The sequence below is a fragment of the Leopardus geoffroyi genome, chromosome B1 (genome assembly GCF_018350155.1).
Source record: "Leopardus geoffroyi isolate Oge1 chromosome B1, O.geoffroyi_Oge1_pat1.0, whole genome shotgun sequence".
In the NCBI taxonomy this organism is placed as follows: domain Eukaryota; kingdom Metazoa; phylum Chordata; class Mammalia; order Carnivora; family Felidae; genus Leopardus; species Leopardus geoffroyi.
This window is the reverse complement of record NC_059327.1, coordinates 43,047,929-43,065,384: the sequence shown is the minus strand read 5'-3', so window position 1 is coordinate 43,065,384 and position 17,456 is coordinate 43,047,929. Positions and strand designations below refer to the sequence as shown.

The 17,456-nt window shown below is 34.9% G+C and overlaps 1 protein-coding gene across 3 annotated transcripts in view; it reads left to right on the top strand.

Moving 5' to 3' along the window:
- Positions 1–17,456, top strand: part of LOC123588687 (disintegrin and metalloproteinase domain-containing protein 5-like) — a 122,886-nt gene that overhangs the window by 78,832 nt on the left and 26,598 nt on the right. For all 3 annotated transcript variants that reach the window (XM_045459810.1, XM_045459807.1, XM_045459820.1), the window contains 3 exons: positions 600–795; positions 9,056–9,146; positions 9,672–9,891. In XM_045459810.1, the coding sequence (XP_045315766.1) occupies positions 600–795; positions 9,056–9,146; positions 9,672–9,891 (507 nt within the window). The remainder of the gene's footprint in view (positions 1–599; positions 796–9,055; positions 9,147–9,671; positions 9,892–17,456) is intronic.

Sequence of the window (17,456 nt, the reverse complement as noted above, 5' to 3'; positions counted from 1 at the left end):
GCAAATGAATCCTGGAAGCTATTAGCTAAAGCATAAGTGCTAAAGAGATCAGAGATATGTAATTGAGGACATTATTTTTTTACAGTTGTTTACAATATGATATGTGAAATAAACATTTCCTGTGTGTCCTTAAATTACCTTTAAAAACACCTAGAAACTGTTTTCTAAATCTTTATCATGTATATTTATTGTTTTGTAAATGGTTGATTTCTGCTTTAAGGAACAGCATATGGAGAAACCAGAGGCTGTCCATGTGAGCATAGCCATAATGGGTTGGAAGTAACTTTTTTGAAAGTAATTTTTATGTTAATTCTTTAGCCGTGCTTTTTGTCTTTCTTTTTTTTTTTTTAAAATTATGGTAGTCTACTTATCTTTGAGTTTCTCACTTCTCTCACGAGCATTATCCACTCCTTTATCCACAGTAAATTTAGTTTTTTAAATTTCTGTGCAATGCTTAAGTAGTTAATGAGAAGACAATTTTCTCATTGCTCTTAGCAACTTAGGAAAAAGTAAATGAGTGAAAATTTAAAACTTGAAGGGAAGTAGAACTTGAGTATCATTGATGCATAATCTTTTCTTATGTTCCTTTTCCCTTCTAGCTAAAATCAATTGGTATCCAGTGTAGGAAATCATATGACGAATGTGATTTCACTGAATATTGCAATGGAGTTTCCCCACACTGTATGCCTGACACTTATGCACGTAATGGACAAAGTTGTGATTCAGGCGATTCCTTCTGTTACAAAGGACGATGTCGCATGTTTACCAAACAGTGTAAAGAATTGATTGGAGGAGGTAATGACCATAACTTTCTCCTTAGTTCCTAAATTCTGATTATTACAAGCTTTGTTATTCAATTTTATAGAACAAAAGTAAATGTGATTTTTAATGAGTGACATCTTGCCTGGTATGTATTAGTGTTAAAGGAAATAAAATTTTCTTGATTCTGAAAAATGAAAAAAAAAAACCCAGAATTTATATGGAATTCTTGTTTGCAAAGGAAGAAACCTCAAGTGGAAATGCAACTTGTCAGAATATTATATAGAATTTGTGGTGATGGGGTTTAGTTTAGGCTTAAAAGAAGCAAGGTTTTTACTAGAACAAAGCAGAGCTCACCAAAGCCAGTAGGGAGATTCAAGACACCCTCTCGTTAGAGATTCTTACCACAGTGCAGTGCCTTACAAGCAGGGAGAAAACATCTAGCTCTCAGCTTCACCCAGCAGAGAAGGATTTGCTTAGATATCCAACATGCATACATTTTCAAGGGGGATGTCCAAACATCTGGAATCTGTCCTGCCAGTTCTGGGAGCTCTGATGGGTCTGAACTGTCTAGATGTCCAGGGGCAACAGGGGTGGCAGCTTGAGCTATTAGACATCAGTGGTACTCCTCCTGCTCACCACCAAGTGAGTAGATAAATAATCCTAGTTCCCAGCTTTCTATTTGGGAGGCAAAGACTTGATCCATTAGTCCAGATCCCCAAGTACCAAACAGAAATCATGATGCTTATAATACACTAACAACTGAAAAATGCGTTAGAGGTATTCAACAACAGACTAGATCAAGCAAACAAAATGACCAATGAACTCAAGGAGAAGTCACTGGAAACGATTAAGTAAGAACAGCAAATAAGATAAAGGAATGAGAAACAGTGACTTAAAGGACTTATGGAGCACCATTAGTGGGACTATATGCATTATGAGAGTTCCAGAAAAAAGAACAGAGAAAAAAAGGATCAGAAAGCACATTTGGGGCACCTGGGTAGCTCAGTGTGTTGAACATCTGACTCTTGGTTTTGGCTCACATTTGGTTTGTGGGATCAAGCCCCACATTGGATTCTGAACTGACAGTGTGGAGCCTGCTTGGTATTCTCTCTCCCCCACTCATGCTTGCTCTCTCTCTTTCCCTCTCTCTCACTCTTCCTAAAAATAAATAAATAAACTTTAAAAAAGAAAGAAAGCAAGCATATTCTAAGAAATAATGGTTAAAAACTTCCAAAGCTGGAAGAAGGAAATGGGATATCCAGATTGAGAAAGACCAAATAACCTCAAATAAGATAAACCCAAAGAAATCCATAAAATACATTATAATAAAGTTCCCAAAATTCAAAGACAAAGAGAGAATTTTTTAAGTAGAAAAAAAAGTAAGTTTTTACACCTAAAGGAACCCCCATAGGACTGTGAGGAAAGTTTTCATTAGAAATCTTACAGTCTAGAAGGTAGTGGGAAGATATATTCAAAGCACTGAAAGAAAAAACTGCCAACAAAGAATATTATATCAGGCAAAACTGACTTTCAAAAATTAAGGGGATATAAAATCTTTCCAGACAAACAAAAGCCAAATGAATTCATGACCACTAGACCTGCCTTACACAAAATGCTAAAGGTAGTAATGCCAGCATTATGGTGGCATAAGACATCCCTCTTTTTGTGTTTCCCTTTTAACAAAAAATCCACATATATTTATTATATATCAGGTCTATTTTAGGAAGAACAGAAGATGGGAAAATTGTTCCCAAGCTCTAAGAAATTAAATTTTAGATGTAATCACCTAAAAGATGATGTTAAGAGTAAAATACTAATTAGTAATGGGCTTCTGAGTAAGAAAATAATGCAGTGAAGCTTTAAAAATGTTTTAGCTGAATTATTTTAAATAATATATAAGACAATGTCTACATATCAAATGAAATGGGTTCTTTTGTCTTTCCACAAATTTTTTATTGTGTTAAAATACACGTAACATAAAGTATACCATATTGAGCCATTCATAACTTTTCATCTTGTAAAACTGAAACTCAATACCTATTAAACAATAACTCTCCATTCTTTCTCCTTCAGTCCCTGGCAACCACCATTCTACTTTCTGTATCTTTGATTTTGACTATGCTAGGTACCATATCAGTAGAATCATATAGTATTTGTCTTTTTGTGACTGGCTGATTATTTCACTTAGCGTAATGTCCTCAAGATTCACCCATGTTGTAGAATATTGCAAAATTTCTATCCTTTTTAATGCTGAATAAAATTTCATTGTTTGTGTGTATATAGCACATTTTTATTTTTCCATGCATCCATTGATGAACACTTGGGTTGCTTTCAAATTTTTAGTTAATTTTTATTTTGTTTTTTGAGAGAGAGACAGAGTATGGGGCAGAGAGAGAGAGAGGGAGAAAGAGAGAATACCAGGTAGGCTCCATGTTGTCAGCACAGAGCCCGATGTGGGGCTTGAACCCACAAACTGCGAGATCATGACCTGAGCCAAAACCAAGAGTAAGACTTTGCCTCAGGTCATGATCTCACAGTTCGTGGGTTTGAGCCCCACGTTGGGCTCTGTGCTGACAGCTCGAAGCCTGGAGCCTGCTTCAGATTCTGTGCCTCCTTCTCTCTCTGTCCCTCCTCTCTCCCCCCAACCCCTGTCTCTCTCTCAAAAATAAATAATGGGGGAAATAAAGATGTTATTTGAGTATTGAGTTTTTGTTACTCTACCTCCTTAAATTTAAATTTTGCACCATTCTAATCCTGGTCCTTGGGTAGAATTTGGAGGATTTGAGAAGTTTGAACTAGATTTAATCAAACCAAATCAAATCAAATCAGTAATATGGGACAAAGCAAACAGATGCTAATTACTTATTGGGTGGGTTCAAGAGTAGGCCTTTTCAAAAGAGAATTGCTTATTATAGTAGATTCTGCTCACAAATCTATTTGTAGATTGTGTTTTGTAGCATCCTTTATGTGTATAGGTTGTGTCAGGAGAGAGAATGAAGTTTATTGAGCATGTTCTTCAACTATGAGAACTGTAAAGTTGCTAAGGAGAGCTCCTTTGCCAATTAATAGTGGTGACAACAAAAGATCTCAGTTTTTATTACATGTGACTAACATGATCAACACAACACACCTCTAAATAACCAAGTCAAAGTGATGGGGCAGCTATTATTACATTTGAATTTTTTGTGATTTATAAATTAGACATAACTAAACATATGACGGGGTGAAGTAGGTACACATTGGCATCCTTCCTGATTTTAAAATTCAGTAATTATTTTTTTTTAAGATTTTATTTTTTATTTTGAGAGAGTGTCAGTGGGGGAGAGGGGCAGAAGGAGAGAGAGAGGACCTTAAGCTGTTTCTGTGCTCAGCATAAAGCCAGACGTGGGGCTCAATCCCATGACCCTGAGATCATGACCTGAACCAAAATCAAGAGTCAGAAACTCAACTGACTGAGCCAAAAAAATAATTCTTTTTTTTTAATTGAAGTATAGTTGACACATAATGTTACAGTAGTTTCAGGTGTACAACGTAGTGATTCAACAACTCTATACATTATGCTGTGCTCACCATAAGTGTAGCTACCATCTGTCACCATACAACACTATTACAACACCATTGACTATATTCCCTATGTTTTACTTTTTATCCCCATGACTTATTAATTCCATAACTGGAAGCCTGTATCTCCCATTACCCTTCACCCATTTGCCCATCTCCCATACTCCTTACTGGCAACCATTAATTTATTCTTTGCATTTATGGGTCTGTTTCTGCTTTTTGTTTTTGCTTTTTGTACATGTTTTGTTTCTTAGATTTCACATATAAGTGAAATCATATGGTTTTTGTTTTTCTCTTTCTGACTTATTTTACTTAGCATGATACCGTTTGGTCCATATTCCTTAGTGCCCCTTACCCATTTAGCCCATCCCCCCTCCCACAGCCCCTCCAGCAACCCTGTTTGTTCTCCATGTTTATGAGTCTCTTCTGTTTTGCCCCCTCCCTGTTCATCCTTGTCTTTAATTGTCTTTTGATTCTAGTCATTCTGAGAGGTATAAGGTGGTGTCTCATTTTGTTTTTTCTTTGAATTTTTCTGATGATTAGTGATGAGTATCTTTTCAGGTGTCTGTTGGACATCTGCATGTCTTCTTTGGAAAATGTCTATTTAGGTCCTCTTCCCACTTTTTAAATTGGATTGTTTGCTTATTTTTGGTGTTGAGTTGTGTAACTTCTTTACATAATTTGGATTTTTTTTTACATAATTTGGATCTTAACCCTTTATTGGGTATATCATTTGCAAATATATTCTCCTATTTAGTAGATTGCCTTTTTTCTTTGTTGATGGTTCTCTTTGATGTGCAAAAGCTTTTTAATTTGATGTAGTCTTAATAGTTTATTTTTGCTTTTCTTTCCCTTGCCTGAGGAGACATATTTAGAAAAATGCTGCTATGACTGGTGTCAAAGAAATTACTGCCTGCGTTTTCTTCTGGGAGTTTTATGGTTTTGTGCCTTACTTTAGGTCTTTAATCCATTTTGAATTTATTTTTGTGAATGGTGTGAGAAAGTAGGCCAATTTTTATTCTTTTTCATGTAGCTGTCCAGTTTTCCAGCACTATTTATTGAAGAGTCTGCCTTTTCCCCAGTGTATATTCTTGCCTCCTTTGTCATAGATTAATTGACAATGTAAGTATGGGTTTATTTCTGGTCTCTGGGTTATGTTCTGTTGATCTATGTGTCTCTTTTTGTTCCAGTACCATACTGTTTTGATTACTACAGCTTTGCACCATATTTTGAAACCTGGGATTGTGATACATCCAGTTTTGTTCTTCTTTCTCAACATTGCTTTGGCTGTTTGAGGTCTTTTGTGCTTCCATAAAAATTTTAATATTATTTGTTCTATTTATGTGAAAAATGCTGTTGAATTTTTGACAGGGATTTCATTGAATGTGTATGTTTTGGGTAGTATGAAAAATTTAATAATATTGATTCTTCCAATCCATGACCATGGAATCTTGCATTAGTTTGTGTCATCTTCAACTTCTTTTGTCAGTGCTTTAGTTTTCAGAGTACAGGTCTTTCACCTTGGTTAAGTTTATTCCTAGGTATTTTATTATTTTTTGGTGCAATTGTAAATGGAGTTGTTTTATTAATTTCTCTTTATTCTACTTCATTGTTAGTGTACACAGGCACAAGAAAATTTTGCATATTAATTTTATATCATGCAACTTTACTGAATTCTGCACATTTACTCAATTATTACTTCTAATAGTTTTTTTTGTAGAGTCTTTAGGCTTTTCTATATATAGTATCATGTCCTCTGCAAATAGTAACTGTTTTACTTCTTCCTAACCAATTTGAATTTCTTTTATTACTTTTTCTTGTCTAATCGCTGTGGCTAGAATTTCTAGTACTAAGTTGAATAAAAGTGGTGAGAGTGGACATTCTTGTATTTTTCCTGATCTTAGAGGAAAAGTGCTGTTTTTCACCATTGGGTCTGATGTTAGCTGTGGGTTTTTCATATGTGACCTTTATTATGTTCTCTCTAAACCCACTTTGTTGAGATTTATCATAAAAGGTTATTGAATTTTGTCAAATACTTTTTCTGCATTTGACGAATGATCATATGATTTTATCCCTCATTTTGTTAATGTGGTGTATCCATATTATTGAACCATCACTGCATCCCCAGAATAAATCCCACTTGATTGTGGTGGATGATCCTTTTCATATATTGTTGAGTGTGATTTACTGATATTTATTGAGGATTTTGTATGTATGTTACTCAGAGATATTGACCTGTAGTTTTTGTTTTGTTGTATGTTTATGTGGTTTTGGTCTTAAGGTGATGCTGGTTGCATAGAGTGTATTTGAAACTTTCCTCTTCTTTTATGTTTTGGAAGTTTGAGAAGAATAGGTATTAATTACACTTTAAATGTTTAGTAGAATTCTTGACCTTGACTTTTATTTTTTGGTAGTTTTTTGAGTACTAATTTAATTTCATTACTAGTTATTGGTGTGTTCAGATTTTCTATTTCTTGTTTTGTTAAATTGTTTTTTTAAAGAAAGAGAGAGTTTATATGAGCAGGGGAGAGGGGCAGAGGGAGGGAGGGAGGGAGAGAAAGAGAAAGAGAGAGAGAGAGGGAGAGAGAGAGAGAGAGAGAGAGAGAGAGAGAGAGAGAGAGAGAATCTCAAGCAGGCTCCATGCTAAGTGCAGAACCCAACATGGGGCTTGATCCCATGACCCTGGAATCACAACCCAAGCCAAAATTAAGAGTTGCTCAACTAACTGAGATGCCCCTAAATTTTCTATTTCTTCTTGGTTCACTTTTGCCAGATTGTATGTTTCTAAGAATTTATCTATTTTTTTCTGGATTATCCAATTTGTTGGCATATAATTTTTCATAGTAGTCTCTTATAATTCTTTGTATTTCTGTGGTGTCAATTGTTATTTATGCTCTTTCATTCTGATTTTATTTATTTGAGTCCTCTCTCTTTTTTTCTTGATGAGTCTGGCTAAAGATTTATCAATTTTGTTTATCTTTTCAAAGAACCAGCAAGCTTTTGATTTCATTGATCTCTTCTGTTTTGTTTTTTTTTGTTGTTAAATTTTTTATTTATTTCTACTCTGATCTTTATTCTTTCCTTCCTTCAACTAACCTTGATCTTTGTTCTTGCAAGCTGAAGTGGGTGCAAACTGGCAGTGGGAAGGAGAGGGGAGAGTCCCAGAGCTCTTTGCACAGAGTGTAGAACTGAAACTGAAGTGGGTGAAGGTCATGTTGTCCCAGGGCACTCCATGCACAGGGTATCTAAAGCAAGGCAGGGCATGGGCTGGAGGTTCCCAGGGCACTTTGTGGGGTGGCTGGAGCTAAAGCAGGTGTGAGCTGGGAGGTCCCAGGGCATTCTGAGCTGGGAGTGCCCCCATAAATCCGTCTATAGTCAAGGTGGTATGGGCCTGGTGTGTTCCCCGGGTGCTTTGCACCTATGTCACTTGGGCAAGATGGTTGGGACTGTAGTGAGCATGGACCAGGGGTGCCCTGGTGTGGCTTTGGCCACCTTGGTGGGATTACTGAGGATGTCATGGGCTAGGAGCCTGGGACTCACTGAGGTAGTAGACCAGCTAGGGCACCCAGGCCCCTTTCCTGTCCATGATATCAAGGTAGAAAGAGGATGCAAATCGTGGTGCTTGCCAGCCCCTCCAACCCAAAGGAGTTTTAGTAACTTCCCTGACATGAGGCAAGATTCTAAGGCTAGTTCTTTTATATTCTAGCTGCTCCTTTAAACCACAGCTTTTTATCTGTGCCAATAGGGTCCAGGGCTGGTATGGGCCAAGGACCCAGATCTCACTGAGGAAACTGGTCAGCTGTGGTATCAGGATTCTGCTTTTGCCTATGCTGTCAAGGTGGAGGGGATATGTTAACTGTGGTGCTTGCCAGCCCCTCTGACCCATAGAGAGTTCCAGCAGCTCTCCTAGTATTTGGTGGAGTTCTAGAACTGCATCTTTTATATTTTAGTTGCTCTTTTAAATTGCATCTTTTCCCCCTGTGATTTCAGGGCAGATGAATCTGCTCATGGTCCCTCAGTCCTATCCCTCCCTACTGGAGCATCAAGGGTGGAAGTTTCCTTTGCTACCATGTCTCCATCTCTCTTGTGATTCTCTTTATGGTCTTTCTGTCTTTCATTGTGTAGAAGTCATTCACTCAGTACTCAGTTCTTCAGGAGGAATTTCTCTATAAATAGATGTAGATTTGGTGTGTCCTTGGAAGGAGGAGAATTCAGGGTCTTCATAAGTTGCCACTTGGGACTGGAGCCCTTCAAAATTCTTTTTTTAGTGATTGTTAGCATACTAGGAAACAGAGATGAGGGCTTAAGTGTGGAAGAAGAAGAGTTAAGTCAAATGGTCTTTGGATTTCTTATCAGCATTGCATTATAGATACTCTTTCTCTCCTGTTTCATTTGGACTAAGAACAAGCTATGTTTTCACACTGGATAGGAAACTAAGACAGAAAGTAAACAATTTAGAGGACAAAGAGAGAGCTATGGCTACTTATATTCCTAATAATGTAACAGCATTTGAATAATTTTGCTGGTTATTTTCTGTTTGGTGCAGAACAAAGTCTATAGATTTAAAATGAGAAGCTCTCTTTTTAATCAGATCTACTCCAGCAACTTTTTAATGCTAGCCAATTATAAGCCTCCTTAGGTATCACATTATAATTTCCAAAGTGAGTTTATTATTTATATAATGATTGTTGGAATTATGTTTTATAATTTACTTAAATTTTTTTTCTTTCAGCTTCTAGAGGTGCTCCATTTGCTTGTTATGATGAAGTAAACTCAAGAGGAGATAGATATGGAAACTGTGGCCGAGACCATTGTAGTTATGCGTATGTATTTAGAAAATTATAATTTTGTTTGGGATGTTGGTTATGTATTGCCAAGATCCTTGAATGTATATGATAATATATCTTATATCTTATTATATGGCAGTTTATCACACATTTCTTTATTTCATGATCTGAGCTGAACAGTATTACTCATTGCCTACAAATAACATGTGTTCAGTGCCTATAATGTTATAACAATGATATTTATAGTGAGAATTATTTATCCTGTTTTACTAATGAGAGAATTGAAAGCCAGTTATAATTTGCTCAACTTTCAAAAGCTAATATCAGACAGATCAGGGCTGTCAGTTTGCAAATATCATTAATTTTTCCCTTGCCACTTCGCCTCACAAAACAAAAAGAGTCACATCATACATAAGTCACTGTGCTAAAAAAATTTGCTGAGAGAAAATTATTGAGACCTGGAGTTAAATTAGTAAGACACTTTTTAAAAAAACTTAGGTATATCAGCAATCTATGGTTTTTCAGTAAAAAGAGAATATTTTTTCTGCCTTATGCTTCTAGTCATCTTCTATGTGGAAAATTAGTTTGTGCTTGGCCACACAAAGAATTAGTGTCACGTGCAAATTTATCTGTGATTTACACACATGTACGGGAAGAAATGTGTGTATCTACATATCGAAACCAAAACAAGGCAAATAAAAATCCATGGACAACAATTGACAGTCCTGAAGAAAGAGATGATACATTTGTAGAAGATGGATCTGTGTGTGGTCCTGATATGGTAATTAGAACAACACTTAAAAGTGTTTTAAGAATTTTTTTATGGTTATACTCATTTTGAACACATACCAAACAATTCATTTTTAAACAGACTTATTGAGATATTATTTACCATAAAAGTTACCCATGATGTGTACAAATATTTGCTTTTGATTAATGTATGGAATTGTACAACCATCACCACATCCAGTTTTAGAACATAGCATTACTTCCCCAAATTTCCCTCTTGCCCATCTTTCCCCATAAGCAGCACATCCTGTTTTCCCAGATACTAACATCTAACCATAATATGGTACATTTGTTATAATCAGTGAACTAATGTTGGTACATTCTTATCAAATAAATTCCATACTTCATTCAGATTTCTTTTACCTAAAGTCTTTTCCAGGATTCCACTCAGGATACCACATTACAATTATTAGTTATGTATCCTTAGGCTTCTCTTGACAGTTTCTCACAGTTTCTTTGTTTTTGATGACCTTGACAGTTTTGAGGAGAACTGGTCAGATACTCAGTAGAATGTCCCTCAAATTAAGATTTGTCTGATGTTTCTCTTATGATTAGGCTTGGGAGGAAGACCACAGAGGTAAAGTGCCTTTTCCCCATATTATTATCAAATGTACATAACTTGTTGATGTTAACCTTGATGGCCTGCCTGATGTAATGTTTGTCAGATTTCTCACTGTAAAATTACTCTTTATTTCCCTTTCCATGTTGTCCTTCCTTGAAAGAAGTTACTGTGCATAGTCCATATTTCAGGAGTAGGAAGTTATGTTTCACCTTGGGGGCTCAATAGCTTGTCTATTTTTCTCCATTTATTTATTCAATCAATATTTGTAAGATTATAGACTCATGGATATTTATGTTATAGTCTGGGTTATAAACCAGTGCTACTGTATTTCTTTCATTGTTCAACTTTTTCTAGCTTTGGCCATTGGGAGTTCTTTTAGTTGACTCGTGTCTCTTTGACAAACTCCTAAAATTTTGAGGTTTGTTGTTGTTGTTGTTGTTGTTCTTTTTGAATGCTTCCTTACTTTCTGGAATCATAAGATGTTCATTCATATTGTATGTTTCCTACCCCAGTTTCTAAAATCAGCCATTCTCTAAGAAGCCCTGGTTCATCTGAATGGGAAATGGTATTTAGAAAACAAGATATAGGTATTAATTGTGCTTTTTGCTACTGGAGTGTCACTGCTTCTGTTCCCATCAACAGACAGAGCTAGGAAATCTATATCTTTATAATATTCATGTCTATGTAAACATATGTATAAATACACATGAATATATGGTATATGTATACATGTATATATATTCACACTTACACTCATTATATGGGTGTGTGTGTGTATATATATATATATATATATATATATATATATACCTAAATTAAAAAGAATGAGGTCAAAATTATACTTCCAAATTGAATCCACAATATAAGGTTCATTCTAGCCTCCTACCTTTTCATATTTGTGACTGTTTGCAAAAAACCAAACAAAAGAAATAAAAAATATTTTATTAAGAATTATTTGGGTTAATTCATTTTTCCTACGTGATGTGGTTAGATTATTTATTTGAAAACAGTATGCTTTGGGATTTTCCCCTGTCCTTGTTCATTTTATTTTATTTTAGTTATTGATATGTGAAATATAAAATAATTTTTAAGATTCAGAACTATATATGATTATACTCAGAGAATTATCATCTTTTTATCCTTCTACTCCATTCCCATTCCTACAAACTTTCTATCCCATTCCCATTACTCTCCCCTACTCCCAATAGAAAAACAATTAGTTTTTATTATTTGTTTCTATTATCTTAGTTTTTATTTAATTTCTAGTTATCTTACCTTTTAGTTTTTGTACAGTGGAGCTGATATGTGCATTTTTTATATCTCTTTTATTAGACAAAAATTAGTATACTATATATGATTTTGCACTTTTTGCTTAATACATTTTGTTGGAATTAATCAGCTTTAGAGTGCTTCCTTATTATTGTATATTTTCTGGCTGAATTTTATTTGATTTATTAAAATTAATGCAATTTTTAAATTATGAAAAAATACACATATCAAAAATGACTTGAAAATAGAGAAGAGGAAAAAGAGGAAAAAAGCATTCATACTATCATCATGTAGAGATAAATTCTCTTTGTATTTCAGAACACTTATTTCTAGTATTTTTAGTGATTATAGTATGTTTTCACTGTTTTAATAATACAAAATTAATAAAAATGTAAATTATAAAGGTAATATATCTTTGAATAATTTTTGAAATGGCAAAAAATATGAAGAAGGATAACCATTACACAGAATCCGTTTACTTAGAATTAGCCACAGTTATTGGTGGTCTTTTTTTTCAATTAAACTTTTTATTTTGAAATAATTACACTTTAATGGAAAGTAAAAATAGTTCAGAGAGGCCTTGCCTATCCTTCACCTAGATTGTCTTAATGTCTTTAACCTGTATGATATAAAAAACAGGAAATCGACTTTGGTATAAACCTTATTTAGATTTCATCTCCTTTTATATGAGTGTGTGCGTGTGTGTGTGTGTGTGTGTGTGTGTGTAGTTCTGTGCCATTCTATAGCATGTGTATATTCATGGAACCACCACTACAATCAAGATACAGAACTGTTCCATCACAAAAATGGAACTGTCTCATGGCTTTACTTTGTATTCATACATCTCCCCTGTATCCCTAATCCCTCATTCTAATCAATTCTCTATCTCTAATTCTGTCATTTGGAGAATGTTATAATAATAGAATCATGTAGTAACCTGTAGAGATTAGTTTTTGTCACCCAGGGTAATATCCTTGGGATCTATTTAGGAGGATGCATGTGTCAATAGTTTCTTCATATTTAATGCTGAGTAATATTCCATTGTATAAATGTACCACGGTTTGCTTAACTATTCATTCTTAACCATTAAGAGTATTTGGGTTTTTTTCAGTTTTAATCTATTACAAATAAAATTGCTATTGACATTTGTGTATAGGTTTTGTGTGGATGTAAGTTTTCATTTCCTGGAGTACAATTGCTGAGCCATGTGGCCAATGTATAAGTTCCTAAGGAATTGCAAATCTATTTTCCAGAGGGTTGTACCTTTTTACATACCCATCAGCAATATATGAGAGATCCAGTTCCTCTGCATCTTCACCAGCATTTGGTATAAACAATAATTTTTATTTTAGACATAATAATAGATGGATAGTGATATCTCATTGTGGTTTTAAGTTGCATTTTTTTAATGGCTAATGATGTGTATCTTTTCATGTGTTTATTTGCCATTTGTATATCACTGTCAATAAAATGTCTCCTGAAGTCCTTTTTGCATTTTCTGGTTGGATTTTTTTAAGTTTATTTATTTTGGCGAGAGAGAGAGTGAGTGAGGGAGGGGAAGAGAGAGTGTGAGAGAATCGCAAATAGACTCTGCATGGTCAGCACAGAGCCTGACTCAGAGCTTGAACCCATGAATCACAAGGTCATGACTTGAACCGAAATTGAGTTGGTTGCTTAACTGACTGAGCCACCAAGGTGCCCAGTTTTGGTTTTTTTTTGGTCAAGTTTTGAGATTTCTATACTGGATGCTAGTTTTTTATCAATTATGTGGCTTATAAATATTTTCTTTTAATCTGTAGCTTAATTTTCATCCTCTTCACATGGGCTTTCACACTTTCAAGTCAACTCAAAAAGCGCTTTGCCTAGTCCTAGATACCCAAAGTTTTCTCCTATGTGTTTTTCTAAATGTTCTTTATCTTGAGTAAATTTTTGAATAAGGTGTGAGATTTAGGTCAAGATTTAGGTCAAGATTGTGGATAATGCATTATGGTTCTGCAGAGAAACAGAATAGTGCGTGTGTGTATTTACAGAGACAGAGGAATGGCTTATTTCAAGGAATTAGGTCATTTAACTGTGGGCGGTTGGCAAATTTGAAATCTATAGGGCAGGCAGGCAGTCTGGAAATTCAGTTAAGAGTTGATATTACAGTGTTGAGTCTGAATTCTGCAGAGCAGCAGGATGGAAACCCTGGTTGGTTTCTGTGTTGCAATCAGGAGAATAATTGTTTATTGGGAAAACGTCAGTCTTTGCTCGTAAGGCCTTCAACTGATTAGATGGATCCCACCCACATTATGTAAGGTAATTTGCTTTACTCAGTGTCTCCTGACTTAAATGTTAATTGCATCTAAAAAATACCTTTCACGTCAAACAACTGTGCGTCATAGCCTGTCCAACTTGACACGTAAAATTAGCCACCACAGTTGTGTAATTGCTCTGGTACCATTTGTGGAAAAAACTACACTTCATTCATTACATTGCTTTGCACTTTTGTTCAGAAACTATTGATCATACTTATGTGGGTATATTTCTGGGGTTTTATTGGTTTTATGTTCCTCTACCAATAACACAGTGTTGATTACGTTAGCTATATAAGCAACCTTATTTTGTGGTAGAGTGATTCCTTTCATTTTATTCTGTCAAGATTGTTTTAGGTATTCTATCACTTGTACTTACCAATATAATTTTAGAGGAAGCTTCTTTTTTTCTTACAAGCCAGCCTTGCTGAAATTTTAATAGAAATTGCATTAAACTTATATCAATTTATAGAGAATTGACATCTTTGTTACACTGGAACTTCCAACCCATGAACTTGGAATATTTCTCCATTTATTAAAGCTTTCTTTGATTACTTCTATCATCATTTTGCATTCTTCAAAAAACCAATCCGGTACATTATTTAAGTGTATACATATTTTTTTCATTTTCTTTTGAATGATTGTAATTATTAGAACTTTTTTTTATATAGTTGATACACAACGTTCCATTAATTTCAGGTGTACAACTTAGGGATTCAACTTCTTTTTATGTTATGCTATGATCACCACAAGTGTAGCTATCATCTGTCACCATACAATGCTCTTACAGTACTACTGACTGTAGTCCCTGTGCTGCACCTGTTATTCCATGACTTGTTCATTCCATAACCAGAAGCCTGTATCTCTCATTCCCTTTCACCCATTTTGCTCATCCCCCCCACTTCCCTTGTCAACCATCAGTTTGTTCTCTGTATTTGTAGGCTGATTCTACTTTTTTTGTTTGTTTACCCATTTTTGTTTTTTAGATTCCACATATGAATAAAATCATATGATATTTGTCTTTCTCAGTCTGACTTCTTTCACTTAGCATAATAGCCTCCAGCTCCATCCATATTGTCACAAATGGCAAGATCTGATCATTTCTTATGGCTGTGTAATATCAGAGCAGTACAGTACTGGCACAAAAATAGACACATAGATCAATAGAATAAAATAGAGAGCCCAGAAATAAATCCATGCTTGTGTGGTCAATTACTATATGACAAAGGAGGCAATAATATACGATGGGGGAAAAGACCGTCTCTTCAACAAATGGTGTTGGGAAAACTGGGCAGCTACATGCAAAAGAATGAAACTGAACCACTTTCTTACACCAGACACAAAAATAAATTCATAAGGTATTAAAGATCTAAATGTGAGACCTGAGACCATACAAATCTTAGGAGAGAACACAGGCAGCAATTTCTCTGACATAGAAACATTTTTCTAGAGATGTCTCCTAAAACAAGATAAACAAATGTAAAGATAAACTGTTGGGACTACATGAAAAAAAAAAAAAAAACACTTTTGCACAGTGAAAGAAATTCTTTTGTGCTTTTAAACGTTGGTTTCCTCTTTTTTTTTTTTTTCAACGTTTATTTATTTTTGGGACAGAGAGACAGAGCATGAACGGGGGAGGGGCAGAGAGAGAGGGAGACACAGAATCGGAAACAGGCTCCAGGCTCTGAGCCATCAGCCCAGAGCCTGACGCGGGGCTCGAACTCACGGACCGCGAGATCGTGACCTGGCTGAAGTCGGACGCTTAACCGACTGCGCCACCCAGGCGCCCCAAATGTTGGTTTCCTCATGTTCATTGTTAGTTTATAGAAATGCCATTACTTTGTGTGTGTGTATCTTGAATCCTGTAATGTTGCTGAACTAACATACTAGTTCCAGGATTTTTTTTCAGAGTTTCTTTGGGATTTTCTACACAGACAAATCATGTAATTTGGAAATATAGACAATATTGTTTCTTCCTCATCATTCTATATACTTTTAATTTCTTTTTATTGCTTTACTGCCATGGCTAAAACTTTTAGTGCAGTATTGAATATAAATGACGAAAGTGGACATCCTTGCCTTGTTCCTGATCTTAGGGAGGAAAGTGTTAGGCCTTTACATCACTAAACATGATGTTATTTGTAGTTTTGTTTTGTTTTCTTTTTGTAGATGCTCTTTATCATGTTGAACTAATGTCCTCTACTGCTAAGTTACTGAGAGCTTTTATCCTGTGCCTTGGGTTTTTAATTTTTTTTTATTTTTGTCACATGTTTTTTTTCTTTGTCCTTTGATGTAGTCATATGATTTTTCTTCTTTACTTTGTTGATATGTTGGATTACACTGATAGATTTTTGAATGTTGAACCAGCCTTATATACCTGATATAAATTGTTCATGGTTTATAATTCTTTTTATATATTATTGGATTTAGTTTTCTAATATTTTGTTGAATAATTTCTGTATCTAAGTTCATGAGAGATATTGGTCTCTAGTTTTCTTTCTTTATACTGTGTTTATCTGATACTGAATATATTATATGACTTCATAAAATGAGTTTGGGAAGTACCCCCTTCTTTTCTATTTTCTGGAAGAGATTATTTAAAAAATATATTAACTGGTCTTGAAATGTTGGTTGAATTCTCCCCTGAAATAATCTAGGTCTGGAGTTTTCTAAGGAACTTTTAAATTATGAATTCAAAGTCAGTTGTTATAAGTATCTTCATGTTATCAGTATCTTATTGGTGAATTTTGCTCATTCATTATTTTCTAGGAGTTGGTCCATTTCTTCTGAGTTTTTGAATTTATGTCTGTAAAGTTGTTCATGGTATTTCTTATCATCTCTTTTAATGTTTGAAGGATTGGGTAGTGATAACCTTGACTCAATTTCTAATACTGGTGATAGTTCTCTCATTTTATACTTCTCAGTCTTGGTAAACATTCATGAGTTTAATATGGGTTTTCAAAGAACAATGTTTTTGTTTCATTGGTTTTCCACATCATTTTCCTATTTTCAGTTTCATTAATTTCTGCTCTTACTTTCTTTCCTTTTACCTTGGGTTTATTTTCCTCTTCTCCAGTTTCTTGAGGTAGTAACTTAAATTATTGATTTAAGGTCTTTCCTCATTTTGAATTTAAGCATCTTGTGCTATAAATTTCTGTCTCAGCACTGCTTTAGCTGTACCCCACATATTTTGATATGCTATAGTTTCATTTCCTTTCAGTTCTATGTGTTATTTACTTCCTTTGGGAGTTCTTCTTTGACATGTGAATTATTTAGAAGTGTGGTGCTTCCTGAAGGAATAGGAGGAGTTTCCCCAGGCCAAGCAACAGCACGTCTCTCAGGGAGGAGGGGTGTATTAGAATCCTCCATTTGGTCCCTCCATCCCTTTCACCCCTACAGTTACTTTTATGTGTCTGGGTAGGGAAAGGACTC